This window comes from Eumetopias jubatus, unplaced genomic scaffold (assembly GCF_037043125.1).
Source record: "Eumetopias jubatus isolate StellerSeaLion01/CBP00866 unplaced genomic scaffold, mEumJub1_p1.0 scaffold_6, whole genome shotgun sequence".
Lineage (NCBI taxonomy): Eukaryota > Metazoa > Chordata > Mammalia > Carnivora > Otariidae > Eumetopias > Eumetopias jubatus.
In genome coordinates this window covers 5,785,904-5,812,703 of record NW_028274812.1, presented here as the reverse complement: position 1 = coordinate 5,812,703, position 26,800 = coordinate 5,785,904, and the positions used below count along the sequence as shown (strand labels likewise).

The following is a 26,800-nucleotide window of genomic DNA, read 5'->3' as shown; positions in this document are numbered from 1 at the left end:
TCACCTCAAATACCCCCTCCCTTCCTCCAGGTCCACTAGACTCATCTCCGTTTCTAAACAGGTCAACACTCTTCCACCTCAGGGCCTTTGCTCAAACTGTTCTCCTTGTTTATAATCCTTTACGCCCCCTTTCCCTCCCTCTTCCTCCATCAGGCTTGCCCTGAATCATCCAACTCAGGGAGCTCCCCTGACCCTCTCTCTATGCCTGATCAGGCTTCTAGGTCTCACGCTCCCATAGCATGATAGAAGTACATGTTTATTCAATGTCCCTCTTCCCTGCTAGACTGAAGTTCCATGAGGTCGGGGACTGGGTCTTCTCTCAGCCTCTCAGTTCCTAGCACAACCTGACATCAAACTGAAAAGAGAGTCTATCTTTGATTTAATCTTGCTTCCTGTCATGGCAGGAAAAGCCAAAGTCGCCATGGAGATAGCTGCCCGTGATGCCATTAGGAGGATGCTCAGTCCAGGGAGCTAAAGCGGAAGCAAAGTCCAAGGGAAGGAATGCAGTAACTATGATGGGGAAGCAGGAAGGACACCCACTTCTGCACAGGCAGAGAGTGGACCATGCCTGTCAGAAGAAGGAGCTGAGCTGTCACAGCAGGTGCTGTGATCAATTTTCCGAGATGCATGGGCCATCTCGGCCCGTAATTACATGGGCCAGCATAATTATGAAGCATATACTCTGCTGTTACAAATTTGTCATGGGTAGATGACAGCACCCAGCAGAGAGCATTGCCCACAGTAGGAGCTCCATAAGCATTGTTGGTTTGAATTCAATACCAACGACGAAATGAGCCCAGCTATTTGCCCAGGCTTCGGGAAGGAACAAACGGCTCAGCACTCCATGACACACGTGGTTAGTTGTATTGATTTCACTCCTGAATTGGAGGAAAGGGCTGTAGTACATGGTTCCGTCATGTAAATCACTTTAAAAAATTATTCTTCCATTATTCTTCCATCTATAAAATTATGCATATTTTGGAACATGATCTATCACTATGGAAGTGGAGGGGTGAATGGAATATTTCATCAGAATAACTATTTACTGACAATTCATACTATTTTATAGTCCATGTCTTTTGGAATGGATGGGAGTTCATTATTCACTGGTTTATAAAATCTTCCAAACTGAATGATGAACTCACATCTGTTACAATTGGTATGGATGATAAAACTGGTGTGAATTGTCCATAAATATTTATTGTCAGGAAATATCAACACGAGTTGCTGTTTTTAGGAAAACAATGCATGTTTTGTTATTGATACATAAAGCAGGACATTTATGTTTACTACACATAATAACATAGCAATGAAATAATATTTTGTAGAATATCAGACAGAAACAAAGACGAAATTTTGGATTCTAAAGGGAGTTTTACGAAAACATTTTTGAAAGACCATGCTACTAACGTTAGCTTCTTTCAAGTATTAAAAACTTTCACTTAGTCAAGAATTGGCCATTGAGTTTCGGGATCAGAATGCAATTATAATTTCTGCTGTCGAAAATAGATGGTTTGCAAAGACCATCCTGTGGATAAGTGGTATATTCAGGATAAATTCAACAACCCGAGGTTCTTAATATGAGCCTTGGTCATGAGCCATGAAACATATTCCTCACTGAATTCCATATTGTCTCTTCTCCCCCCCTCAACAAAAAGCTCTTTTGGGGAAAAAATTTTCCACAAGTAACTCTAACAATATGTAAATGTGTATATGTGTCTGTGTGTCTTCATACGTGTATGTGTGTGTGTCTATATGTATATGTGTTGCCTTAAACACCATCTGATCCTACATTTTTCCTGAAGAGCAGATAAAACATAAGAGTTCACATCTAACTTTTAAAAGTCTTTATGTTTATTGGTCGGTGCCACCGTCAGATGAAAGCGATTTTTTGGGGTGATAGAATGCTACAAAATCCAGAGCCCTAAGGAAAGGAACTGTGGGCAAACATGGGGTTCATATTCATTTTTGGTGTTCCTTGTAGGTTAAAAAAGACCGCATGCTCTCACTTCATTTCACCAAGTTGAGTCAACATTTTTTAAAACCTGATCGATCCTTCTCAGGCTTACACAAGAGAAAAGGACCCCTCCCCCAGCAAGCAGAGTCAAAGGCCAGTTTCCCACCCCAGCAGCTGGGAGAGCTTCAGTCCACGCCGCCTTCCCACAGCAGGGTGGTTCCAGGGATTCCATCCTCCACGCCTCCTTGCTCCACATTGGCCCCAGGGGCCTTGGGCAAGGGCTGTACTCGGTCTTTCCCCGCAAGGCAGTGCCAGGGTTAGCCCCCAAACTCTGACAGAGCCCCCCAGGGTTTGGAGTGCCAACTGAGCCAGCTCTGGCACCTCCTTCAAAGTTCTACATTTCTTACGTTTTTCTCTTAAATTCTGACTTTCTCTTCTATAGTCACTATAGAGCACCCCAAGCCTCAACAATGTACACAGATGCTCTTTGGACACTTGAAATTGGAGTGTTGGGGCAAAGAACCACCAGCTTTTTTTTGCTGGATGTATGAAATCGTTTTTCACGGGTTGACGTGGATTAGCCCAAGTACCGCTTCGCTTTAGTGCTGCGTTGGGGGTAGAAGCCTCACACAGTGGGCATGGCTTGGAGGTTTTTGAAGATTTCTCAAAACACACCATAGCAGAACTCTATGTCTTTTGCTTGGTTGTTTTCTTAGAAATTAAGGAAATGATTTTTGAGAGACTAGGCCTCCAGTTCCTTTCTTTCTTTTCTCTTTGCTCCACAAAATTTAGACACTATCCAAATCATGTTTATTCTGTATCATCTTTTTAGAATTTGTTTTTCAGAAGAAGATACTCAGCATTCAGCTTGTGACAACGGCTAGTTGTTGAACCTCGCTGAGATTCTTGTGGTTTTTTCTTAATTGCAATTTCATCTCATGCACTTGAAATTCCAAGGTGCTAATAGTGTTGGAAATGAGCTGGCATCCGATTTACCATCAGAATGATGCTGAACCTTCAGTCACGGGAGTTATACACTTGGCCGTGGTAAAGAAACACCTTTCTCCCCTCGGGCTCTGTGTACATGGTGTTGTGTAGCGGGGGCGCCGAAGCCAGAGTGTTGGAGTGGCAAGGGCCCACAGGCCTGAGCTCAGGTGTGGCTCCGAGTCCGGACAGCTCTGATGCTGTACTCATCACCTCCAGGGTCTCAGCCTCGGTTTCTCTACTTGTCAGATGACGATAAGACCCATCGTGTGGGACTGTGAGAGAATCAGACTCAATGTCTATAAAGTGCACACCGCCGACGAAACACTGCATAACTAATGGCTATTATTAACGTCACCCAACATTTGAAATTTAAAATGAGTGTAAAAGAATTTGGCCATTATCATCATATCTCTGAGTAGGAACTAAAAAAAAAAAAAAAAAACACCTAAAAATTGCTTGTTGTTGCCAGGTTTGTAATGTTGAATCATTTTATGCAGTACTTTACCTGGAATTTGAGCATAAAATTGGTTCCTGATTATCTGAGAGACATAATGCATAGAGAACTTTTTAATCACAAAATAACTACTCATCTATACCACCAAACACTTGTGAATGACTTTTCTCAGTTATCTCCCCAAAATGCAGAGAACATAAAGTCGTTTTATATAATATCTAAAAATATCTACAGTGATGACAGCGCGGTAATGTGTATGTAGTAAAAATCATCAGGTGCATTCTAAAGAGAAATACAAACAAATTTAGGACTGTATGTTCTTTCGGGTGACTTACTCGGCGGCTTCTCGTCATTAGTGCAATTAACTGTGGATTGCCATAATAACAATCATATTATTAGAAATTAGATATACAAACAATTAGAAATATAGATATATAAATTACAATCAAAAGACCGTGACCAGTGAAGTTGGGACCAAGTGATAAAAGTAGTCCTCCTTCGGGGAGGACAGGCGCCAAGGTCAGCCGTAGGCTATCGCAGTGTTAGACGGGGTCGTACAGACAGAAGGCTGGAACCCACGCTCATGTACACAAATGTGGAATTTCCCGCACTCATACTTAGCCCACACAGCCAGTGCTGGGTTCTGCCACAGCCCAACCTCTGGGTTGAGGGCTTGCTGATGTCCAGAGTCCTTGCCCGTCCTTCAGTCTTGTTTGTTTTGATTGGCTGACTTTCCTGATTCGGCATTAGAGGCATGAGGGCCAAGTCCGTTAAAAGATGTCTTTCTTTATGGGATTCTTTTTCCTAAGTATTTCCAAAGCATTCTGCTTAATGATGTCACAGATTGTAAGAGTCATTATATTTCTTGTAAGAGTCTTGTGTCAATGTCTCTGTTGTAAATATCTATGTTTTTTCACAGACTTCCTCAATAGTTCTTCTTACATGTTTTTAAGTTTTTAAATATGGAAGATTATATTTGAGATAGAATTCAAGGAAAGCTAAGAAAGCCTTCTAACTAATCTAGTTCTACTGCGTGGTTCTATGAAGTAACTCCAAGATGACTCCTGTCTAGGTGCCAACAACCGCCACGATCGTATGTCACGCGAATAATGCTCACGTGCGCCCCATGCTGCGCTGCCCTGTCCCACCTAACCCTGTGCTAGTCCCAGGAGGCAGTTCCTGCGATCCCACCGGGCGCGGAGGAAACGAAGACCGGCAGAGTTTAGTGACTTGCTTGTCCAGTCCCTGCAGCTGGTGGGTGGGGCGGACGCTGGACGGTCCCGGCAGGCAAGGCTCTTAGCCTTTGCCAGGCTACCTCTCAGCTTTCTTTGGGCCACCCACTTCCCACAAATCATTGCTAATCCTCCCTCTGTGCCAAAGCTGAATTCACTTAATTCACACGCACACAAACAATCCCCGAGGGACAGGCTTAGTGGGGCCGGGTTATATCCATAATCTATTTTATAGGAGAGAATTTTCCAAGGGAACCAGAATGTATAGCAGCACCCAAATCTCAAAGCCACTGCTACCCCTTTCTTTGGCTCATGGAAATGCTCAGGCAAGCCCAGACTGAGCCAGTAGGAGGAAGCAGGCCAGGAGCTCCTGGGCAGAGGGATGGAGCCCTGACTGCATCAGGCTGCCCCCCTTACTGCCCAGTACCAGCTGCAGACCTCACTCCATGTCTCTAATGCTTCCTTGCCCAAACTCTAAATGAGGACACCAGTAACAGCACCTGCCCCGCGGCCTGTTGCAAAGGTGAGATGAACTAATGCATTTCAGCACAGTACAGTACCTGGCAATAGAAAACATGCAACGAACATCAGCATTGCTATTATTATTATGTCATGGTTCAAGGGGGAGTGCTCAGCAGGGGCCCATTCACACAGCTGTCACTGACAAAGGATGCTGCATTAAATGAAGTCAGATCTGCATGAGCTTAGCGTGAAGTCCAAGGTCAGGGCGAGGATGAGACAAAAGTTTCTTCAACACCTACCATATTAAGAGAGACAGCATAGGAGGGGCACCTGGGGGGCTCAGTTGGTGAAGCATCTGCCTTTGGTTCAGGTCATGATCCCAGGGTCCTGGGAGCGAGTCCCGCATCGGGCTCCCTGCTCAGTGGGGAGCCTGCTTCTCCCTCTCCCTCTGCCTGCCGCTCTGCCTACTTGTGATCTCTCTCTCTCTCAAAAATAAATAAATAAAATATTTTTTTAAAAAAGAGAGAGAGACAGCATGGGAAATTCAAGGATAGTTCCCGTCTTCAAGGAGCTTAACTCTCGGTAATTGAGATATTTTCACATTTCCTGTAAAATGGGGTACTTGGTAATAAGTGTTCTAAGAAAAGCATACATTCTGTGTAAATGATTAAAAGAAAAATATCTTGTGATTTTTGTGATCAGGAAAGTCTGATACAATGAAATTTATAGATTTTAATAGGCAGAGGTAGGGAAGGGATTCAGAATGAAGGAATGGCACAAAGGAAAAATGAGGAGGTGGAGAGCCTCTTACTCTTGGTTGGGGGTAACAATTATTTCACTGGGGCCCAACGTTCCTGTGGGAGATGATTTAAAAAGGGCTTAATGCCAAGCCAAGAAAGCTGAAATTTATTCCACAGATAATGATAAATTTCCAAAGGTTTTCACCAGTGAAGAAATGCAAAACAAACTGAGTTAATGAAGGTTTAACTAGGTGGTTAATTCTAATAATCCTTTTCAGGATGAATTTGAGGGGATAGAGAGACAGAAGGCAGGAGAGAATGGTGAAGTTGTAATAGTAAGACAAATTTGGAGTCAGATCATAACGGACTAAGTGTGGTGGCCAGCTCTGACCACTGAAGGGATGTGGAGTGTAGGATGAGTCACTCTTCTTTTCACAAGTGACAAGTCCGAATTCTTTTGGTAACATAGTCCAATGTCTAACATTTTTCATGGAACAAAATTTTCATTAAAATACAGCATAATATATTCAGAACGAAGGAGGAAATGTTATAGGAAACTGTCATTTGGCCAATGTTTGTTTTAAATAGTGCAAATTCAAAGATGCTTCTACTCCCTAACTGGCTGTATTAATATTCTTCAATAATATTGAGTAATCTAAACCAGATTAATTCAAAATTCTGTTTCTTCCAGCTCTCTAAAAAGATCTTTCTCCCTGCTTTTTGAGTGCACTATTATAGAAGATGGGTATTACCTTCCATCCAGGGCTCAGTGAAATAAGCATGCAATCTCACACTTTGGCAAGGATTTTTTTCAAACATAGAAACAGATATGGATTGGTCCTGAATGTAAAAATCAAACACAGTACTAATATTTATTAGACACCTTCCCAGTGTATCAATGAATTATTCAAGTTACCAGAAAAGATTTTCCATTTCTGCCCTTTATTGTTAATATGAAAGTTGTAACAGCAAGTAAAGTTTCTAGAAAAATCTTATGAGCCATGTTGTTCTTTGGAGATTTTAACAACACTTGCATCACGAACATCAGTCAATAATGAACTATGGATTTCAGCTCTAACGATCGAATGCAGGGGTCTTGATTTTTTGTCTGTGGCATCACACACACGCGTGTAAGCACGCAGCAGGGCACGCGAGTGTGTGCGCCCCGAAGTTACCTCTGAGGTTTGGAATATCTACAGCCAGCGCAAAGGCGGGTCTTGTCTCCATGCTGGGAACCAAACAGGCTTCACAAAGGGCAACAGTCAAAGTACAACAATGGAGTGAAGCCTTCCGTGCTCATTTCTGGGGTGATCCAAGGCAATGGTCTGACCAAGACAACGCACCCTTCTCGGCAGAGAGCTGTGGAGTTGAGAGTCGAGAGGTACATCAGGAATTATGGGAATCTAATTTTGGGGGAACTTCAGTTATTACCAGTATACATGGTCCATGAGATCAGATAGATTTGCAACTAAAATGTTTACTTCCATGTAAAGAAGTGGGGGAGCTAAGAAGATGATATGGACAATAAGACAAAATTATGTAATGAAGTCTAATGAATATTAGAGAAAGTTAGCACAAATACTCAAAGAATTATGGGTACATGTATTAATGTACGTCAGGTCTGGATATATAAAGAATAGAGGCTCGCCATGTTGTGAGACTTTTAATGAAAGTTTTCATTTTTGAAAATGAAATGAGGACCTAGAAAATCATGTTTTATCAACATCAATGAGGAATACAAAAGAGATAATGGAAAAGAAAATAACAGTACTAACCACACTTTGAGACATTCTCATAGGCTAGTAATACCCTCTAACACTTTTCTGTTTTAATTCCAGCCAGATTTTATTTTTGTCAAAATACCACCTAGCCTGATACCTCCAATAGCAATTACAGAAGATGACCCAATTATTTCTTTAAGAAAAAAAAGAACTTTTTTTTGGTTAGGAAACTAGATATTTTAATGAAAATGATCTAAAAAATGCAATTGTAGTAAAATAGATGAGGAAATTGTACTTCCTTGTATTAAACTATTTTTCATAAAACATTAAAAATATATTAATGAGAATTTAATCTCATATAAACAAGTTAATCTGCTATAATATTGCTTTATGTATGTTTATATGAAATTGCATGGGAGTAAAACAAATTATGTCATCATAATATTGTTTTGTATCCCCTATGGAAGTACTTGTATAGAACAGTTTAAAAAGGATATTATAAGAGAAAAAAAAAAAACCTTAGACTTAGTGAGGATGGTATCTTTAAACAAGTTATTTTCTTGGAGGAGCAAGGAAAATTACTAAAAACAAAATTCACATTTAAAATTAGCCAGTAAATGTCAAGTGTCAATGGTGGTCTCAGTTTTCCTCAAATGTTAAATGGCAGCTCAAGGAAGAGAGAACCATTGGGCAAAATTTGGGAAGGAAAGAAATATTTTGAAGGATCAGATATAAATTTATTTTTTATTTTACAGTAAATTTTCTGACAACCATATCTGTAGCTGCATTTAATTTTTACTAATCACAGTGGCTCAAAATTACAATTTGTACAGTATTAATTTCATAGAGTAATTCCAAAACAATTGTAACGACTTAAAGAAATTTGTAATTTTATTTACCTTCCGGCTTTTTAGAACCCTAATGTTTGGGGTCCTAGTTATGTAGTTTTATATAGGATTAATCGGTGGTTTCCTGGCGGACTCAGGACCAGAGTGATGGCTGGAGCAACGGGCTAAGATGTGCAGCCCTCTGATGTATCTCATGCATTTTATTTTACCTGGTCTTTCAGATGGGGCAATAATTAGACCCACCCGTAGCTTTTCCAAGTGAGAAAACAACTGTAAACGCTTCACACTGATTTCTGCAAACAGCTTGCTTTTTCTTAATTTATAACATTGCATCTTATAACAGACTGTCACTACATAAGAGGAGGTGATAAGAGTCCTGTGTCCTGAAATGTCTATCCAAATAATTCTATTTTACCTCATTGAATGGTATGTCAATTATCAATCTGAACTTTCAATATTCAGTGCCAATCAGAAATTCAAAATCCTTTATAATGTTTGTTCTTACCTTAGTATCTGCTCTCAATGCAATATGCAACTTTCTTTCTGCTACAAAGCTTTGTTTCATTAATTAAGGTGAAATGAGAATATGTAAAGACTTTTTGTTCCCTTGTTATTCACTAAAGAGGGTGGGCAGTTTCATCATCAGATCTCAAAACAAAATTGACACAACTGTGCTTATTTACACTTAAAAGAGATATTAGTACACTCACTGAAATGCATCTCCAGCCAGAGGTCAGGGTTAAGGTTACTGGCATGGTTTTATGAGGACGCTCATGTTGCACCTGTCCGCACTGTCCCTCTCCTGAAGATAAATAGCAGACTTCAGTTTCCAAAATAACAGTGTTGCTCTGTGTGGCCTCATTTGTAAATAATCCAGTTTGAAGGTAACCCCAAAGTCTTGATTTAAGGCACATTGTAAATGAGGGCCAGACCAAATCGCTGCAGGTGGTGCCTGTGACTAGCCTCATTAGTAAGTGAGCTTGGTCCTTCAGAGGATGACCTAGGAAGCAAACTGACAGGTAGGCAGCTGGATGGGTGGTTGGAAAATCATAAGGGAAGGTTGTAAAGAAAGCTTTTTAGAAACTGAATCACTGTAAATGCTCCTCCTTCTGGAGGTGATAATCAGTTACTCTAAGTAATTTATTGATTATGCGATTTTCTCCAAAATCCACAGATTTCCTCCACGATCCCTCAGATTCTTTCAATTCCCAGGGTAGTACTGCCTCGGGGCACTTCAGAAGTAACAGGAATTTCTTCAGGCCATCCTGCTGCCCTCTGAAACAGTGTCTATTGAATCAGTCAAAAAGAAATGAATGCCAGAATGTCTTGTGCCCTAGAAAATCTAACTGGAGAGATCTTGCCACTCCCTAGCTTCCCAGGATGTTATGAGACTTTGTTTCTCTTATAAAAACTACCCAGTAGATAAACAGGCTAAAGAACAAATCATTCTCATGAGAAAAAAAATGAAACCCACATAGCAAAAAAAAAAAGGAAAAAAATGTTAGCCTTCCTAAGTAGTGGGAAGAACACTAACTAAAGTAACATTGAATAACATTTCATGTACATTGAATCAACAACCAGGATTTTCATGATAGCACCCAGGGCTGCGGTGAACAAGTAAACTCAGATGTTGCCCGTAACATTCTAAATTGGCATAACCTTCCTGAAAATCAGTGTGTATATATATATATACACACCAACGACTGCAAAAAACGTTCACAGTCTTTGAAGCAGGAACCTTGCTTCTGAGAATTGGTTCCAGGAAACAACAGAACTAAAGAAAGAGAGGGTGCACACCAAGATGTATATGTATTGCACCATTCTTGAAAATTGTGAAAATTGGAAAGTAGACAATGTCCCTAACTAGAGGAGGATGGCCACATAATTTACACTCCCTCAACTCTGCAGCTGCTAAATAGTCATTAAAAAGTACAATTCTGTGTAATGTGTATCAGTGTTGAAAAGAACGAATGCGTGATAAGTTGGATAAGTTGGTGGAAACGTGCACTCTGGTGACAATTTCTTCCAACCTCAAGGCCTTTCTCTGCGTTTATGCTTTGCCACAGGGCATCCTTCCCAGGCTGTTTGTTACAAGCCTGTTTCTTCTCAGCATTCAGGTCTCAAATGTAACTTTCTCAGGAAACCTTCCTGGTCACCTTCCCGGGACAGTCCCATCCCTCGCTGCCACATGGCCTATTTGCATTCCTCGCTCGAACTTCTCACTCTGGGAAATGCTCTTGGTCGGTCCTGGGTTTCTTGGGATACCTTCTGCCTCTTCCACCGGAATGTGAGCTCATGTGTTGACCAATCTTGTTCTCCACTCACTACACAGTGCATCTTCTTGAAATCACAGAGGTTGGAAGACTGCCTCTGAGTTTAAATTAGAACCTGGTTCCTGGTGTCCTCCGTGAACTTACCGCCTCGGTCGTCTCAGGCTCCAGCTGGGAAGCCAGTTTGCAAACGGTGCTCAGAGCGCGTGACAATAGTGTGTGAGGCCTGGGCAGGCTGCGCTGGGAAACAAAGAGCCTCTGCTCCGCCCCTGAGACAAGCAGCTTCTCTCTCCCACGGCACCCACAGGCACCCCTCCCACAGCCCAAGCCCATAGACATGGGAGGGGTAGCCAGCCTTACCAGTCCTGCAACCCTCAGCGGAGGCCAGCCTACTCGGAAGTAGGGTAGGTGACGAATTTGGTGTCTTCCCAGAGGCCAGGAATGTTGCCTGGCCTGCGCTAGACCCTGTTGACTCCTGAAATCCCCACCACTAAAGCTGCTTCTTTGAACCAAATATCTCTATAAAAATATAAGGAGCCTAGATACAAGGACCCACCATCACATGGCAGATCTTTTAAGACCAAGAATATAGGTCTTGTCCATAGAAGCCTGTAGAGGGGCAGCATTCCTTAATAGACAGTATTTCCAAGAGACTGAAATTAAATGGAATGATTTACTTAGAGGCCTTGGGTGGTACAAGACAGAAGGATAATAGATCCCTGGTAAGAGGACCCTGGAGTAAATGATGGCAAGAAATCCGTTGAGCCTTGAGTCCAGGTCTCTCCCTCTACCTCCTGGAGGTTTTTTCCTGTGCAGATCTAACATAGCCAGAACCATCGGGAATAGAAGTTACACATATGTGCTTGTTTGCCAGGACATTTGCCCCAGTTTGTTCAGAAGCTCCAAGTCTACTTCGCTAAGGTCAAATGTGGGAGCCTGGCCAGGGACAGGGGCCATGAAGTCCACCACCATCCCAAGGGACCCAGGGCCATGCTTTGAAGAGTCTAGAAGAGGAGAGAGAGCTTTTCTGGCCAAAATAGCAACCCATGCAGTGATGGTGGTAGATGGGCTGATTTTAGCTAGAATAAGAAACAGGAGAGCAAGTGTCCTAAAGCCCCATGTCAGTCAGTACTCTTCCTGTGGGAATGAGCTATGAGCCCGAACACTGCTCCATTTCTTCCTTTGGTTTCACTGTGTCTTCACCAGCATAGCTTTCTCCTTGTGGTCGGCAATAGGCAAGGATACCTTCTCACTCCACTCCCGTCCCCCAGCTACGTGCTTGATATAAAATGGCAATTATAACACATTGTTGTTAGTACGTACTAAGTGCCAATTAGTACCTCAAAACACAAAATAAGGAAATCCAAATATACGTTATTTTGCAAATATTAAGCAAATAAAATGCTACATAATTACGACCTAATTTTGGCTTGAGGCACGAGCATCAGGTCTGCGTTCCAAAAGACAATCTGCTTTGTCCTGTTGGCTCACTAGGACTGCATCTCACACAGTCAGCCAGCAATCTAGGGAACTGGCTCATCACGAACTGTGCCCCTGAAATTAGACAAATCAGGACTTCGTCGAAGCGAAAGAGAAATAAACAGGGCTGCCAGTGCTCAGAGAGGCCAGCCTGAGCGCCATTTGCAGTAACCCATCTTTCCCCCACTCACTGAGGCACCAGCATATTGAACCGTCCCTGGGGGAGAAGAGAGCTTAGGAAACTCTGGAGGATAAGCTTAAGCCATAAATGGTTTGCTTAAAAAAAATCCCACAACCGAGTATCTTGATTGAGACACAAGCAGGGTCCGAGGAAACAGTCTAGACTAGAAGGACAAACAACACCTGAGTAGGACGACCGGAACCCCAGGTTCTGGTGAGTCTGGGTGACAGTGAACTTGTGCTTCTGCATGACCTGAAGATAGCAGGACTCGGGTCTGCTCCTTCTCTGAGGCCTTAGAGTGAACCCATTTTATAAATGATAAAGCAAAAGCTTCCTCCATGCTCTTCTGTGGGCTGTCCCTCCTGTCTTGCCCCAGTGGAAAGTTAAATTATGGACAGTCCACTGTTATCCAGGTGCAGGGAGCCTGACATCCTAGTGGCTACAATAATAACCACTGTGGAAATTTCTCAACAGCTTTTTAAAGTCATAAGGACATAACACAGGTCCTCTCATTTTATCTGGGCACCTGTCCTCACAGGTAGGTATTACAGCTGCTTCGATCAGAGATTCGGTACCAGGCTGAAGGTCCCACGGAGCCAGGATGCAAAGCGTTTGTGTTCAACAAGCCCGGGTGCATTTCATTGTCCACTGGCCTCACCCCTTGGGGATACTATTGTTTTACTTCACCACGCCTTTGTCTAGACTCACCTCCTCTTAAAATCCTGATTCAGAGGAAAGCAGTTGTGTGCACTAAGCTGAGGAATCTTCCATGATAAAAATGTAACTCAGGCAAATACACATTCTTCATTCGAAAGTATCAGAAGTCAGCATATTTCGCCTACCAGCATTTCCAACAAGCTTTAGTCTCACTTCTCTCACAAACCTGATTTTCATTCCCAGCTCCCCAACCCCACAATTTAGATACCTCTTTTTCTTTTTAACTACGTGTCCAAAACTTTGATTGGGCTTTAGCAAAACCTTGAACATTTGTAAAACTTTGGTTGGGCAAGCTCAAGTATTTTCAGATGGCATTCTGTGTCAACACACTTGGTGGCAAAGTGGATGTCTCTTGCCACATTTAACTCACCAGCGTAGAGGCTGATAAAAGTTGATAGTCAGAGCTTTGGAAGATATTGCAAGGTTATTTTAAACCGGGACAGCCGTAAAAGGCTTGAAATTTTTCACTGTGGCGCTTATACGGCAGTTAAGTCAGCTCAGCCCAACAGATTGCTCTGATTTGTTCATTTAATATATTATTTTGCATTAGTCGAGCTCATTTGATGAGAAAGGTTCCCACTCTGTAAAATTTCCAGCTAATGGCTCGGAAATCTATTTGAATTTTGCACCCAATAATTCATTTTAGAATTTCCAAGGAGTAGGTAGTTAAGGCAAGCTGAGATAAATCCCAGATAAGCAGGAAAGCATCTGATCAACATGTGTTTTCACTGTAAGCACCATTAGTGAGTTTATCTCCTTAATTATTTTCTGCAATAGGACAAAAAGTGCATCAAGGCCATGGAGGCCTTTTACTTTGTGGCTCCGTGCCCGCTGTGCAGGTTATCCATCTAAAACAATCTAACCAAACTTTGTCATGTTGGCGATCACCAGCGTCGACCTAAGTAGGCTTGAGTTCGGAATTCATTACATAGGTGAAAGTTCCAACAAAGGTAATTTGGGAAATATATCTGCCCATAGTTCACTGCATTTGCTGGTAACATTTGGTAGAGATTTGAAATTTCTTTTTTTCATTTTTGTGCCTCAATTACAAAAAAAAAAAAAATTAGAGCTGAAAGTGGGTTGTATCATTAATGTTTCCTGCTAATGGAAAACCGTAATAACAGCTGTCGTTTTGGCTCATTTTAAAAAATTTTCAGTATCAGTCTAAAAGTAGTAAAATTATTTCCAATAGGTTTGCCTCACTCCTGAAAGCAGCAATCAATATTTCTCTTCCAGTTAAAATCATGTATTTGGTTATCTCTGGAGCTGGTTGGAAATTACTGTTTGGACATACAAGAAATTATATTAAACAAAATTTAGATGTTAAACGAAGACACTATAAAAAGTGGGCATTTTCTCCATCTTGGAATAAACACTGCTAATAAAGTGAATGGAATAATCTGATTTTTCATTTTGGAAAAAAGTTTTCTCAAATTTGAGGGTGATCCAGACAAACCCCACTTTAAATATAGGAAGACTTTGGGAAAGAGATGAGGCTGTCTGACTATAGAGACCCTCCGTGCACTTAAACACATTTGATCAAACTTGTCTAAATTCACATAGATGCTATTTCCATGGATAGGAACTCCCAGGCACGTAAATAGTGAATAAAGAATAAGCATTAGGCAAATTTTTGGCACTACGTTTAACATATAGTTTATTTAGAACTGAATTTGCTTATATCAAATCTGGCTTGGGTAAACCCACAAAGGAGTAATTTATTCATTCATTCCTTCCCTTTACAAATGTTCAGTTTGCATTTTATGCCAATGGACAAGGTTTATGCTATAAGTAGTATGATCCTGTCCTTCAAGAGGTGGTAAAATGTAGGAAAACTAAGTAAACATCAAACACTTCCTAAGGGTTCCAGAGTGGCATGGAAATAAGGAAGCTGGATGGGTTGCCAGCTATGGCCCTAGGAATTCAGAAGAAGGAAAGATGACTGTGGAGTCAACTTCACAGAGGAAGGAAGTCAGAGCTAGCCTTGGAAAGGGTAAGGTCAGACTTACCAGGAGGGAGAGGGGAGCATACTGCTAAGGGGAATTTCAAAGACAGAAATGAAAATTGCATGCATTGGAGTTAGGAAGAAATCTGGTCCGTGTGGAGCAGGAGGTCTTGATGGGAAGGAGCAAAGTAGGAGATTGACCTCATGAGGAAGAGCAGAGTATCGAGGGCCCAGATGACCGGGAACTTGAATTTGACACATCAAACGATGTAGACACAGATGTTGGTTGTGGTCAGGAGAGAATGCGATTAGGAAAGTTAATCTGCAGGCTAAGTAAGCAAGCAAGAGGAGGCTGCAGAAGATGGGAAGACAGAATAGACTATTAGCTACAACCCAGGGTGGCCCGGGTTTATGGAACAGACCCACCATGCACTACACATTGCAAACTGAATACAGCGAAGGGAGGAGTCAAAAATGGCACTAATCTTCTGAGCCCAGACTCAGGGCTTGTGAGATGAATGAAGTCAGCACTCACCTCGTGGGTCGATTTGAGAACCTCTGCACAGCATTAGATTCCATCAAGGACTATTCAAGGATCATATGAAACAGTGTCCTGAAGGAACACTTAAAAGACGATGGGGACCTTGGACTTTGTTCCATAACTTCCCCAACTTCTGTGGCTTTGAATTGGCTTTTTTGTTTGTTTGTTTTTTAAAGATACAGAAAGGTAGCTACGAGATTCCTACTGTCTACCTCTTCACCCTCTTCTTTTAAAAAAAAAAAGATTTTATTTATTTATTTGACAGAGATTGAGAGTGTGTGTGAGAGAACACACTCCGGCAGGCAGAGGGAGAGGGAGAAGCGGAGCTGAGCAGAGAGCCAGATGCAGGACTCGATGCCAGGACCCTGGGATCATGATCTGAGCTGAAGGCAGATGCTTGACTCAGCCACCCAGGCGCCCTAAGAGAGGTTACTTTTGGGGTCTAGGAACACTCAATAATTCTTCCATATAAATTAAAGGTAATTGCTTCTTTGATTTATGCTACTTTGGCTTACAAAAGATTTCATAGAAATACTTTACTTTCAAAGAGCAGGGGAAACCAGTAAATCATAAAATGCTCATAAAGATGGGGGTATGGAATGTAAAATTAATCCTAGAATTTCCCCCTATTCCTCATGTACTGTATGGCACTGAAAAAAAAGTCCTTGAAACCGGCCAGCCCTGATTTTTGTCTTTCTGCACATCTCTGTGAAGGATGTCATTATTTCAAGCATTTATGATAAAGATAGCATAATAGTCCGTATCATAAAAAGGAGGCTAAGATGAGTTTGCTGCCCCGTGAAACACGAATGCGTTGGTTGCACAAGTCCAGTATCGGCCCCCCCAGCCCACAGTCATTCCCCTGGACCCTCTCCCCCGATTGGCATTCCTCCTCTACAGGCTTGAAATTCTTCTACAGCTAGAAAGGCAGAGCTTCTGCTACCTTGTGCCCTCCCTGTGTTGATGTAGGATGCTGACACCTCTCTTTCTGGGTCTTCCTATCATCCTTCTTGTTGCAATCCAGCAGACACCTGCCACAACTTCTGTGTTTCTGTCTGCAGGATCACCCGCTGTTTCTGTTGCTCTGTTGACCTATTTCACTTCCCTAAGCTGAGTTTGCTTGTCTATGGAGGGGAGTCAATAATAACAGCTAGTTCATTGGGCTAGTCTTTGTTTTAAGTGACGTTATGTTATCATTACTGTTGTTACTATTGTTACTCCACCATGAGATAGGCCAGCAAGAAATAGATTTAGGACAGAGCTGGACATAGAACTCTCTGCTCCTTTTTAGAAGCAGTCTTCTCATTGAATCCTGTTGGCCAACAAGAAAAGAGCTACACTCTCACTTCGAAAGCTTGAATCCAGTTTAATTCAGTGACCACTGAACCTATTGTTATAATTATCCTGTAGAGGGATAAATTGGTCAACCCACCTATCTTTTTTCAGTATAACCTCCAGGTTAAAATAGTCATTAATCAGAGATGAACCTAACTTGCTTTTTTGTAATCTTGATCAAGTCACTATCAATTGAATATATATAAAAAAAAAAATCAACCCATACATTTGGTCTTTAGTCTAAGAAGTCAAAATCTATATAGATTTATTGAAATAGCAGAATGGAATCACTTTTCACAGTGTGTCAACAAATAATTTGACTTTTTGACAGTGTTTTCTTTCTTAACTAGAATTATATAACCACTAGGCCTTTCAGGTTTTCTTAGAACTTGATTTGAAAGATGAATTTGATGCTTTAAGATTTGTGACTTACTTTGAAGAATTATACATTTGCTTTATGGTCATCTTTTCAGTTGAAATACAATGCATCTCTTGAAGAACCATCATTTCCAAAAAGCTTATATTGTGTTCCAAGTTATATTGTGATCTTACAAAACATAATGTTAGGATGGTAGGAACCAGCGATCACCCAAAGTTCAATCCCTTCTTTGTACGGGGGAGGTAACTGAGGTTCAGAGAAATTAAGCAACCTGTCCAGAGTGAAGCATCTAGTAAGTTATTGAACATTGAAGCTGCTGAGTTGTTGAAAAACTATATTACAAGTCATTTGCCTTGATATCCAATGTTATTTTTACTGTGCCAGTACATTCTAATATCATAATTGTTAATATTTATAGAGAAATACATCTAATTTGCAGTTGGGGAATGGCAATTGTTTAGAAATTTTCATTGTCTCTCTGAAGGAGAATTTTAATATTTAATTGACATTTGGGCCAAGATCCATGATGTCTTCAATTTCACAAGTGATCAGTGGCCCCATTCAGAAGATGAAAACCCTTCCTTGAGCTTTCAAAACTGTGTTGGCTTAGTAGCCTCTTGCTTTAGTCACCCAGCCCCTGTGTCAAAAAGAGAGGAAGAGAGAGAGACATCCAACTGGGAATCGAGGTCTTGCTTCAAAGCTTTTATCTTCAGAGGGAAAAAATCTTGTGAATTTCATTAATGTCAACAAGATCTGAAAAGATTTGAAGTATTTAAGCCCTTGGGCATCTCCAGCATGCAAAATGCTATGGTTATTATAAGTTATTGGTTGCAAAAGCATTGCAACTTTGATTCACACCCCCATGAATGAAGACTTTGGAAATACCCATTGTACAGTCATACTTCAGGGTATGTTGCAAACTGTCACTTTCTAAGAAGATAAGAAGTCAACAAGGAAGTGGTGGCTAAGCTTAAGCCAAACATGGAAACACCTGGAATTCCGAATGGGGTGACATACGTTATGGTGAAGAAAAAAAAGATCAGTTCCCTCAAAGTACCACAGCAAACCTAAGAAAGAAAACAAAAGAAGCATTGGTTTAGGATTCTAAAAACAGATGACCCTCAAAACATCTCCCCAAAAGTGTCCTTCTCGCAGTGTAGAAAAATGAATTGAGTTATAGGATTTTCTTTCCCTCTTCAATTTCTCCTCTATTCCCTCATCTCCGAAAAGGATCAGACTGGAATTCACAATTGTTTCCACAGTACTTTTCCAAACTTTACGGGAGAAAGCCCTTTTATTCCAAAACAGGGAACTGTTTCTCTAGAGTAAATTGGGTCCAAGCTAACCCCAAATAGAGAGATATTTCGAGTAAAACAAATATTGATGATTTAAGCTAGGTCTTGAAAGTGAAAATTTCTTAAAAAGATATATCTTTTGTTTCTCTTTTCTTTCTTTCTTAGATTAAAAAGAAAAAATTCAAAAGCAACCCTTTCTAAACCATTTCATCAGTATTATGAGATATCATTTCAATGACATCTTTTTTTTAATGATAAGAGTTATCTTTTTAATAAATCTCATTTGGAAAATGTTAGTTTTATTCTACTGAAGCTGACATCTGCTGAAATACCAGTTAAGTGTGCCCAGGGAATTCCTGTTTGGGTCATCTCAATCTTGTAATTGCTAAATCCATTACACCCAAAGGAAAAATTTGTTCAGACTCATCCAACAGAAAATCTGTGATGGCTCAATGTGATCAAGAAACACCTTGCAATAGTAATAATAATACCGGCCGTAGGGTCCACCTGCACATACCTGCCACGACCTGAACCCAGGCCTCAAGGGCTCACTTCCGTGCTCCGCAGCGATGATGTCACTGACACCCAGCCCGAAGGAATGCAGCTTTGCTGTGAGGGTGGCCGGCACAGGTTACAGGTCCTGACAGGGCAAACGCCTCACACTGGGTCTTTAGAGCTCCTGAAATAGCTCAGTGCAGCATTTGAGAAACCAAAAAGTGCCTATTCTGATCCAGAAAGAAACAATTTGGTTTCTTCTGTCAGCACTTTTTTAAAAAAATTTCACTCAGTGTTGCCTCGGGGACATGGTCCAGCCCCGGTGGGCCACACACCGTAAGACCAGAGTCCTCACTGCCCGCTCAGCTCACCAGCCTTTTCACCTAGGGAACTGGTGCGACAAATGTGCCCCCTGCAAGTTGCTTTATATCAACGGATGCTCTTGTACTGAGAACCGCTTTGAGCTGGACTTGGCCTGGATTCACATTCAAATACGGTGTCTGCAAAGTGGCCACGCTTGACAACGCTTTAGACCCCACACCCGCTTGGCCAGAGGTGGGTATAGCCAGACCATGATGCGTCAGTAGCAGTTTCTTTCAAAGCCCTGGTTTTAGGGCTGTAATTTAGCCTGAGGTGCGCTGCGAGCTCGGCTCTGCCCGGCTCACTGTCTGGTGCGGCCAGCGGAGGCGGTGAATGCGGCTCTGTCAGGTTAATCGTCCTTTTGTCTGAGAAATGTGCTGATTTCTCCAGTTGTTCAAGGTGCTGTCATACCCGGGTGAGGCGACACGAACCGCCGTGGTTGTTGAGCGTGGGGAGTTAACATCACAAAGTCGCAGCTTCCAAAAGTCAGTATTGAGCATAAAGTGACAACAGTCTGGACAGCATTTGAACCCTTCTCATCATTTCCCGATCCTGCTTTTTAACAGAGTTTCCCAAGCCAGCGTTTTCTCTCCAAGTGTGTGGTTCATTAGCTTCTGAAAGCACTCAGGTCTCTCCCGCAGGGTTCCTGCTCTGCCCTTGGGGGCCAAGGTGCCGCTCCAGCCAGGACATCCCCCAAGCCCACAGAAGTGTTTCCTTTCTGGAAATTGTGCCTGGCCATCTTCTTAGTCACACCCAGGAAGTACAGGTTGAGTTTATAAATTATTTCATCTGTTGGTATCACATAAATACTTGAGGCGTGTGGAATAAGCCACCCCAGATAAGTAGTTATGGGTTTTATATTTCTGATGCCTTAAATAGTGCTTTCGCTTCCAAATAACTTACCTTTGCATAGTACTGTTCACATGAGAGTATCTCCACATTTAACATTTAAGAGTTTTTACCCAAAACTGTTGAGAGTCAGAAAAATCCAAATTGGAATGTAACTGCTTGAGCCTCGCTGTGGCCGTCTGCGTCTCTAAGGGAGGAAGTCTGGGGCGTCTGATGGAAACACACAGATAAGGGTGCTCTCAGGACACAGGTCCCCAAGACAAGACAAGCAGCAAAGGGTGTGCTTGTGGCACTGAGGGTCTGTGAGCCAAGGTGCACGAGCCTGTACTGCCTTCCAGCGTGCCTGTTTGTGATCAAGGCATTCTACAAGAGGGTGCTCAGAGGTCCCCAGGGAGGTGATCAGCTCTCCCAAAGAAAAGAGCCAGTTTTTCCAGGATTGCATTACCCTGCGGTGCCTAGTAGAGTGCTCAGTCTACAGAGGGCATCACATCGTAATGACTCCTGGTGGTGCCGGGACCAAAGGCACCCTCAGTGTGGCCAAGCAATGCTGCCAACACCAACCTCAGTTGACGTGGGGAGGCCTTGCTCCGGCCACCAAGTGTCCCCTTTCCTTCTGGCTTTGCTTCCCTTGCCTTCTTTCCCCCCTTCCTGTAGTCACGCTAACTAGAGGGAAAGAATGCAGCTTCTACATGGTTTAGAAATCACAAAAGTGCTAAGAGAATATGTCATCAGAATCCTACGTGATCCGTATCTGCTACTGGTCCGTGTCCACTATATGGCAGATATCTGGGTGAAATGCAGATATGTCTCACGTCGCTCCCCTTTGAGGTGGCCCTTGGTGACGAGGTGTGACCATAGTCACGTCTCAGACAAGCTGAGTTCGTCACCAGGAGCATGCTGGTGCCTGATGCAAGACAGGGATCCATACATCCCAGTTCTGACCAATATGGCTCCTGGAAAGAGAAAGCATCCAGATCAGGGCAGTTTAAAGAGGGGTGTATAGAAAAAAAAAAAAAGTATGCATGTGATGAAACGTATTGCCTACATCACCAACCACTTCAGCATGCAGAATAATAAATGCACTTATGAGGGTACCTAATCAGGTACAACTTTCAATCACTACCTGTATGCCTCCTTCATGAAAGAATCTCCCAGAAGAGAAGCTACACCCTGCTCTGCTTGCCTATTAGCCTTTAGAAAAGCAATCTGGCTTACACCTTTGTTATAGCCCTATTTGTTTGGTTATAAATAAAACATATCTTTTCCATCATTGATGTATCTTTACAGCTGCTGGACATAAAACAGATTCCTAGCTTCCTAAATAGAAATGTCATCTTCCTAATCAGAATTGATGATTGTAAATAACATCTGGGTTTTTTTTTTTTAAGTGCCCTATTCTTACAAGTCTCCTTTCCAACAGCTTCACATGTATTGAAAATGGTGAGCTCCAGTTTAGATTCTCAAAGAAACCGGCAATATAGCTGTTTGGAAATGGAGACCATATTGCTCACCTGCCTCTCAGCATGGTTTGACACTAAACTGTGCCCTGTCATCATAAAAGCATGCCGAATAAGGGATGTGTTCCTTTTTGGTCTTTTTTTCTGCCCCAGTGATATACATTCTGCAACCACAAAATATGCCAACTCCAACTCACTTTTTGAATAAGCAACTTCTGTTCTGTTCTCTTTTATCACTTGGGTTTTTACAATGTTAAGAAACAAAAAAGCCCTACATAGTTTATTTACTCCTACAGTTAAATATTTTTTAAAAAGTAAGAATAGGTTATTATTGAAATAAAGTGTTGCTTGTCATTGTAGACTTCTGGAAGGCAGTGGGAAAAATGGGGTGTGTTAAGCTTTCCATTGTGTGCAGACTTTCCAGCCCCCTCTGCCTCTATCAGGAAAATATGTCTGTCCCGTGATCTGTTCAGTTCTTGACCTTTTGACTAATATGCCAACAAAAGATGCCATTTATTAGTGATTAATTTACATATTGTTGCCATAAGGAACTAGACCAAGGCTGTCACCATGCAGCACCATCACCAATTGTATTTGCCATGTGTCCTCCAGGGGTTTGTGCAATGGGCTTAGAGCTCATGCCACCTTCTCCCTAAGTCTACCTCTTTCATGGCCAGGAGGAGTGTATCAGGAATGTCATCTTGGAAAAAGAGGCACAGAAAGATCAGTCAAAGACCCCTGCTTGACATTCTTCCCCATTCCGATTGGAATTCTGGGAAGCAGAAGCTGTTCCTAACAGATGTGTTCTCTGATATTGATCAACCTCATCACAAATGAACTGTCTCTGACCCTCCTGCCCCCTTTTCTGACTCTCTTTCCTGCCTTCTTTGGACTTTCTTCCTTAAGATCTTTTCTTTACACCTGTAACAAATATCAGTGACCCCCTCCAACACACGCACACACACGCACATGTGCGCGAGCTTCCTTCTTCTCTCTTAATTCAATTCAAAGACCTTCTTTTCTTGGAAAATTCCCCCAAGTGGATTAATACCACATTGTCTTCCCTAGTGGGCAATTCTGACTGCAGGGATTCTCTCCTCCCATCACCATGTAAATCTAAAGGGGGAAAAAATAAGCCTGTTACTTTAAGTGTGCATTGTCTACATTTTCGTTTTTTATTTTTATTTATTTATTTATTTATTTTTATTTTTTTTAATTTTTTTTAAAGATTTTATTTATTTATTTGAGAGAGAGAGAATGAGAGATAGAAAGCACGAGAGGGAAGAGGGTCAGAGGGAGAAGCAGACTCCCTGCTGAGCAGGAAGCCCGATGTGGGACTCGATCCTGGGACTCCAGGATCATGACCTGAGCCGAAGGCAGTCGCTTAACCAACTGAGCCACCCAGGCGCCCAACATTTTCGTTTTTTAAAAAAAGTTTATCTTTTGCTCAAAAGCAATAGGGTAAAAATATTTTTTCAAACATCTTATCTCTTATTCATTCTATAGTAACTTATATTTTGGTTCTTTAGGATGATCAACTACCCTGTACATCAAACTTTAACTTAAATCGAGCTTTCTTTTTTTTTTTTTCTGGTTTGTAAGTAATTTATCTTTTTTATTTTTTTATTAACATACACTGTATTATTTGTTTCAGAGGTACAGGTCTGTGATTCATCAGTCTTACACAATTCACAGCGCTCACCATAGCACATACCCTCCCCAGTGTCCATCACCCAGTTACCCCTTCCCTCCCACCCCCCACCACTCCAGCAACCCTCAGTTTGTTTCCTGAGATTAAGAATTCCTCATATCAGTGAGGTCATATGATACTTGTCTTTCTCTGATTGACTTATTTCACTCAGCATAACACTCTCCAGTGCCATCCAGTCATTGCAAATGGCAAGATCTCATTCCTTATGATAGCTGCATAATATTCCATTGTATATATATATACCACGTCTTCTCTATCCATTCATCTGTTGATGGGCATCTAGGCTCTTTCCACAGTTTGGCTATTGTGGACATCGCTGCTATAAACATTGGGTGCATGTGCCCCTTTGTATCCCTACATTAAATCGAGCTTTCTGTGCTATCACAGAAATGCTTCCATCATGAGCAAGAAAAGCCCACCTAGTTGGGGTGCCTGGGTGGCTCAGTCGGTTAAGCGTCGACTCTTGGTTTCAGCTCAGGGCTGTGAGATCGAGCCCTGCATCAGGCTCTGCGCTGGGCATGGCACCTACTTAAGATTCTCTTTCTCCCTCTCCCTCTGCCCCTCCCCCCCACCTCATGCTCTCTCGAGTGCGCGCACACACTCTCTCTCTAAAAAAAAAAAAAAGAAAACCCCACCTAATGACAATGGCTTTGCATTATAAGATCATCTGTTACGAAAAATTAATATACACCATAGCTATTTGACTCATAATCTCATTTCTGAAAATCAGTGATATTTCTGCCTGCCTTCAGCCCCACCGAAAGAAACTAACCAGGAGAACAATTCCCATTTTCCTTATGCTACAGAAGACTGATATTTCTCTAATAAGTTTCTGGAAAAATCAAGCAAAAGAACTGCTGATCTCTGCCATGTGGGGCTGCAATTGTTACTTTCAATACTGGTCTGAACCATTACTCAATCTTTCCTTAAGTGTCCCAAATAACTGAGGAAAAAAGTTTGAAATACCATTTTTCCCTCTATAATTTTCACATTCAAGCAAAATCAACATTTTGGAGCCATACTTGAAATATGGATAGAATAAGGACTTTTATCTGCAGCTCCCCACCCTATGCAGCCGCGGCCCAAGCCCATCCACTGCACCTCACTTCAGCAGAGATAAGATGGGCTGATGTCAGCAACTTGGCAGAGGCCTAATAATGCCCCGCTTACTGGGAGCACAAGTGTGGCCGAAGCCCTTGGAAATCTGTGAGTGAAGTGCAGCATGAATGTGTGTCAAAGACAGCCCCTGGGGGAAACCTCACGGGACCTCCATCCTCCCGCTGGAAGCCAAGGGTCTCTGTTTTAGTCAGACTCCCCACCCCCCCGCCCCGACCTGGGTAATTCCTGCAGACATCGTACAGGTTGGGCGCAATCAGATACTTCTCATCCAAATCGTCTGAGGTGGAGGCCGATCTGGGGAGTCCCTTCCCTCACAGAACCTGAGGGGAAGCTGCAGAGGCCCCTTCAAAGCTCTGCGAGGCCCGGCCTTGGCTGGGTCCCTGTGAAACCATAACTCATAGCTCTGATCCTGCTCAGTGATGAGCAAGAGCAGCCACAGCAGGAAAGGCAGTTTCCTCCTCGCCCACCCACACCCGGGGTGACGGAAATCATTGCAGACGAGTGACACTTGGAGAAGGGGCAGGTACAACAGCACCAAAGGCACAGGGACGGGCTCAGCCTCTCCTTCCCAAGTATATCCGTTCAAACCGCGTAGGGCCAACGCCCTGATGAGAGACCGTTCTTTTGTCGGGACTTTGAAGAACTCAGGGTCCAAGAGAACGCTCTTTACCGTTGTCAGACGAGATTTGTGATCTGTCGTGTAACTGTGATCACCCCACTTAGCTTTGGTCTGCTCTTTCTTTAGTTCAGAGGAGTTTTCAGCAGCTCAAGTGTGTGGGGCTTTGTATTTTTATAGAGTTGTTAGCGCTCCTAAAACTCCGCAAGATCACCTAGAACGTGTTGCACGCTTGTATCTCCTAACAAGCGTTCGGAGAAAATGCCTAGACGGATGTGTAGGGCTTTTTGGAGAAAACGGCACAATAACGGGGCTCTTTGTGTGTTTGAACCAGTGAACTCGGGAGATGGCATCGACTACAGCCAGCAGAAGAGGGAGAACATCGGCGACCTGATCCAGGAGACGCTGCAAGCGCTCGAGCGCTACGGCGGGGAGGACGCGTTCATCAACATCAAGTACATGGTCCCCACCTACGAATCGTGCGTGCTCAACTAGCGGCGGGCGGCCGCGGCGGGCGCGGGCTCCCCTCCCGGGCCCGCGCTCCCGTCATCCGTCTCTGCTACTTTCGGCATCTCATTCCTGGTGACTTCTACAGCTTTCTTTTCTACAGCTGCTAAAATAGTGGCTTATGGGCCATTGGACCGTTAGCCCTATTGAGAGCAAGGCTTTCCAATACATAAATAGTGCCTGTTTCTTAGATTACAATAGCGTACTGTGCTTATTTGTTCTCAGAGAAGAATTGCTTCTTTATACAGCTCGGACAGAAGCAGGAGTCCGAGTTAAACCTTCAGTTGTATAGACAATAAAACTATAATTTTCATGTGCAATTCAGCAATTGCTATTCTGTGTCTGCCTGCCCCGAGGGTGATGTCAGAGGTTGTAAGGGAAGAGTTTATGCTGACTGCTTAATAGGTGTTTGTCATGGAAGAGAAACCCTCGTTCTGCAGCACCTCTCCAGCAGCTGGGCAGAACTCTGTGCTTTGACATTCAATAAAACTGTTGAATCTCTATTCCAGTTGCAGAAGGACAGTTTTGTGGCCTCTTATGAACCTCAGCTACCAACGTAATGAATGCTTCCAGCCCACTAGTCCTCTGGGCTTTTGGGGGCTTTCTGGTGCATGTTTGGGGGGGCCTGGGGGTCGGGGGTGTGAAATGCAACACACAAACACGATAAAAAATGCTAACGTGAATGCTTGTCCCTCTGCATTATTACCCGCCGCGTCTGAGGACCCGGTGTGTTCTTGACAAGATGTCATCCAGCAGTTTGCTCAGGGCTTTCGATCATTTTCGAGAATGACATGTGCATCTTAACGATTCTTTGGCAATTCTCCTTTCCTTTGCTTCCTCTCAACAAGGTGGATGGGTTCTCTCTGTAGGTCTGAGGCAGTATTTTGGAATTTTAGTCTAACCAAAAAAAAAAAAAAGACTAAGAACATGTACTTTTTCATCCAACTGAGAAAGAAAAAAAGGCGCCCAAAGAGAAGCCCAACCGTAAGGCAGTCAGCCCCGACAATGGCTTCTTAGGCATGCCGGGTGCTGAGCTTGGGACATTTGAAACTCAGCCCAGAAAACTTCATAAAGACGGAACACTGACTTCGCACACCTGAGAAATGCTGTAACTGCCCAGAAATGCATAGCCTAAAGTATCTC

The 26,800-nt window shown here is 42.6% G+C and overlaps 1 protein-coding gene across 1 annotated transcript in view; it reads left to right on the top strand.

Moving 5' to 3' along the window:
* The window catches only part of PACRG (parkin coregulated), a 514,366-nt gene extending 488,721 nt beyond the window's left edge, over positions 1-25,645 (top strand). The window contains exon 5 of the mRNA XM_028103356.1: positions 25,485-25,645. Within this exon, the coding sequence (XP_027959157.1) occupies positions 25,485-25,645 (161 nt within the window). The remainder of the gene's footprint in view (positions 1-25,484) is intronic.
* Positions 25,646-26,800: the final 1,155 nt, after the last annotated feature.